The 2,877-nt window shown below is 57.8% G+C and overlaps 1 protein-coding gene across 1 annotated transcript in view; it reads left to right on the top strand.

Moving 5' to 3' along the window:
* Positions 1-1,598: 1,598 nt before the first annotated feature.
* The window catches only part of ATP1B4 (ATPase, Na+/K+ transporting, beta 4 polypeptide), a gene marked incomplete at its 5' end in the record, with an annotated part of 6,791 nt that continues 5,512 nt past the window's right edge, over positions 1,599-2,877 (top strand). The window contains one exon of the mRNA XM_010075057.1: positions 1,599-1,761. Coding sequence (XP_010073359.1) covers positions 1,599-1,761 — 163 coding nt within the window. The remainder of the gene's footprint in view (positions 1,762-2,877) is intronic.

Below are 2,877 nucleotides of genomic sequence, written 5' to 3' on the forward strand. Positions count from 1 at the left end.
GCCTTCCTGCGCTGCCATGCTGGACATGCAGCACAGAGCCAGGAGAGCTGGGAACTTTTCCTTCCTTGCAAAAACCTCTGCAGGAGAGAGCTGTGGGGTTCCCCGGGTGAGAGCCATGGGGGGCTGTCCCTGTGTCCCCCCGCAGCTCTAAGCATCAGTAGCAGCCCTGGGTGAGGGCTCTGCATGCAGCCCCTGGGCTGCAGCTGGTGTGAAATCCACAGGGCTTTTCCCAAAGCAGCGCAAAGCATCGGTGTGGAGTCCCTCCGAGCACTCCCCGCTACTCCGGCAGCCTGAGAAAATGTTTCCAGAACAGCTGCCAGTAGCTGTTTTATTTAACAGGGAGGACAACGGGAGGGAGGAGAACTCCTCCTCCTCCTCTTCCTCCATCCCTTGCCCCTCTGCAGGTGTCCTGGCAGCCAGCAGCCCTGGCACATCCTCTCCCATGTCCCTGCTGGCGACTCACGCTGGGGCTGCTGCTTCCCTGCTCCAAAATCCTCTGGTTCCACCAGCCTGGCAGGGTACCGGCCGTGGCCGTGCAGGAGCTGGCTCAGGAAGGGCCTCACCCAGGGTGCAGGACCTGGGCCAGGCATTGCCGTCGCTGTACGGGTGGCAAGGGGCGCTTTGCTGGCATCATGCTCTGACGCAGGCGTGCTCCCAGAAGAGCCCCCCCGGGGCTTTAAGCAGGTCCGACAGTCAGCGTGATGGTGATGGTTTACAGCCCCCTGGGTCTGCCCCAGGCTCTCCAAGGCACAAACTCAGGCACTGGAGTCGGTGCTCTGCCCCATTCGCACTGTTTTGCAGTATTTATGCATCTGAGCAGAGTTTAATCCCCCTCCAATTCAAGGGTGTTTCCAAGCCAGACTTTCTGCCAAGCTGTCGGCTTCCCGGCTCCCCCCGGGGCGACCCCCGGGGTGTAAATATCTCGCTGTCGGCCCCGGCTCCAACAGGTGCCCATGGCTGGCGGGTGTCCACGGCCCTTGGCTCCCTCACAGGGAGCTCAGCGGCCTCAGGGAGACATGGCCAGTGCGGGCAAGTGTGGCCCTGACCGAGCCAGGAGCGGCCGAGCCCTGCGGCAGCGTTTGTTAAAGCTGGGGACGTGATTTTCCCTGGAACTCAGTGTAATTAAAAAGTAACAACAGAGGGATTCCTCCAAAGACTGAAAACTTGCTTGCACGCCAAGAAAAACAAACTGGATGACCTCTTAAATAATGCCGCCTGCTGTCCTCTGTGGTAGCACAGAAAACGTGCACTTGAGCTGGGAGATGTTGCAGAAGCGTGGGAACAACCCCGGCCCTCCCAGATCACAGGTTTTCTTTGGTCATGTTCACGCAGGTGGAAAAAGATGAGTTTCTGTAAACCGCAGGACAAGGAGACCGTACCCGGTGTGACAGCAGTGACGTACGTGTCATGGAAAAACGGATGCTGGGATCTAAGCGATCTTAAGTCAGAACAGCCCAAACTGCCTCTCTTTAACTCAAGAGTGATGATGGGAAAATGGAAATTTGAAACATTTCCAGCTATTAAGTGCTTTTGCATTTATTTTTGGCCAATGAGATGTTCAGCTTGTGTGTGGGGGTTGTGTTCTGTAACTCTTCCAGGAAAATAAGCATGAGGAGAAGGTCCAGGATCCCGACAGAGGGGAGGACGAGACCAAGGCAGAGATGGGGAGCAAAACCTGGGCAGACCTGGCTGGGGAGATGAAGATGTTCCTATGGAACCCGGAGGAGAGAACGTGCCTGGGGAGAACAGCCAAGAGCTGGGGTAGGTCCTTGCTCAAGCCCTGCTTTCGGGTATCGTTGCCTTTTTTGCTTCACAACAGATGCACTTGCCTGTGAACATCCTTGATAGCTTGGACCCATCCCTCCCATCCCACATTTTCAGGGTAGATGTTTCTAATCAGTGCAATAAAGAATTTGTGAGGAGGACAAGCAGAAAACCTTGGGAAAGTTACCCTTGGTCTGGATGTTCATGTTTACTGAGAATGTGAACGCAAAGATTTTGGGCTGCCCAGAATACGTACTGGGAAGAAATTAAGAGCCTGAGCAAGCGTGGGGGCTGCAGGTCGGTCTGCCACAGGCACGCACCCCTGCTGCCGCCAGCAACCCGGCTCCTGCCTGCGTAAGTCAGGAGCCCATGGGGAGGGAGGTGGCTTTGGGGTCATCGCCGTTGGTGGTGGGCGAACACTCGAGTCACGGGGCAGGCACTTTGGGGAGGATGCACGCCGTGGGGCTGAGCAGCCCTTCTTGTCTGCATGCGTCCTGGCTCTGGGGTGGGAAGGGCTGGTCACCGTCACCCCGCAGCTATGGGGGCTGGTGGGCTGGCATGTGCCAGTGTCTATTGTATCTGTATCCATGTGGCCTTCAACAATTATCGCTGAGGCTGGAGGTGCCCTGGGTAGTTAAGAGCAGCCCAGGGCTGCAGGGCAAGAACTACTACAGGCTCGGTTTAAGACCAAGGTACCCCAGCACACGCGATGCTGTCCACCTTTGCAGCTCTGCTCTGACAGCACGTAACGCCCCCCCAGTGGAGTGAAAATCCCCAACCTTATCCCAGCGTCACGTGCACATCCGAACCAGTGTAACTGGCACTGGCGATGCACTCACAAGCCCCACCGCCTGCATGTGCCCGCACCGAGCGCTCTGGGTCTCCTGCGAAACCCGTGGAGACAGCCAAGGGAAACAAAGGGAACTGCGCACGAGCGCCGGAGGAGTCTGCAAACCTGCAGGCACAAGGCTGGGGCGAGCCTTGAAACCCCTGTTTGCTCCTCCGTGCCCTTTGCCAGCTGTGGAGGCAGCCTGGCTTTGCTGCTCCTGTGCTGGATGGGAAGGCGCAGACTGGAGGGAGGGGGCAGTACGGGGGGGGGGGGGGCGATCCGTT

This window comes from Pterocles gutturalis, unplaced genomic scaffold (assembly GCF_000699245.1).
Source record: "Pterocles gutturalis isolate BGI_N339 unplaced genomic scaffold, ASM69924v1 scaffold3412, whole genome shotgun sequence".
Classification (NCBI taxonomy): Eukaryota; Metazoa; Chordata; class Aves; order Pterocliformes; family Pteroclidae; genus Pterocles; species Pterocles gutturalis.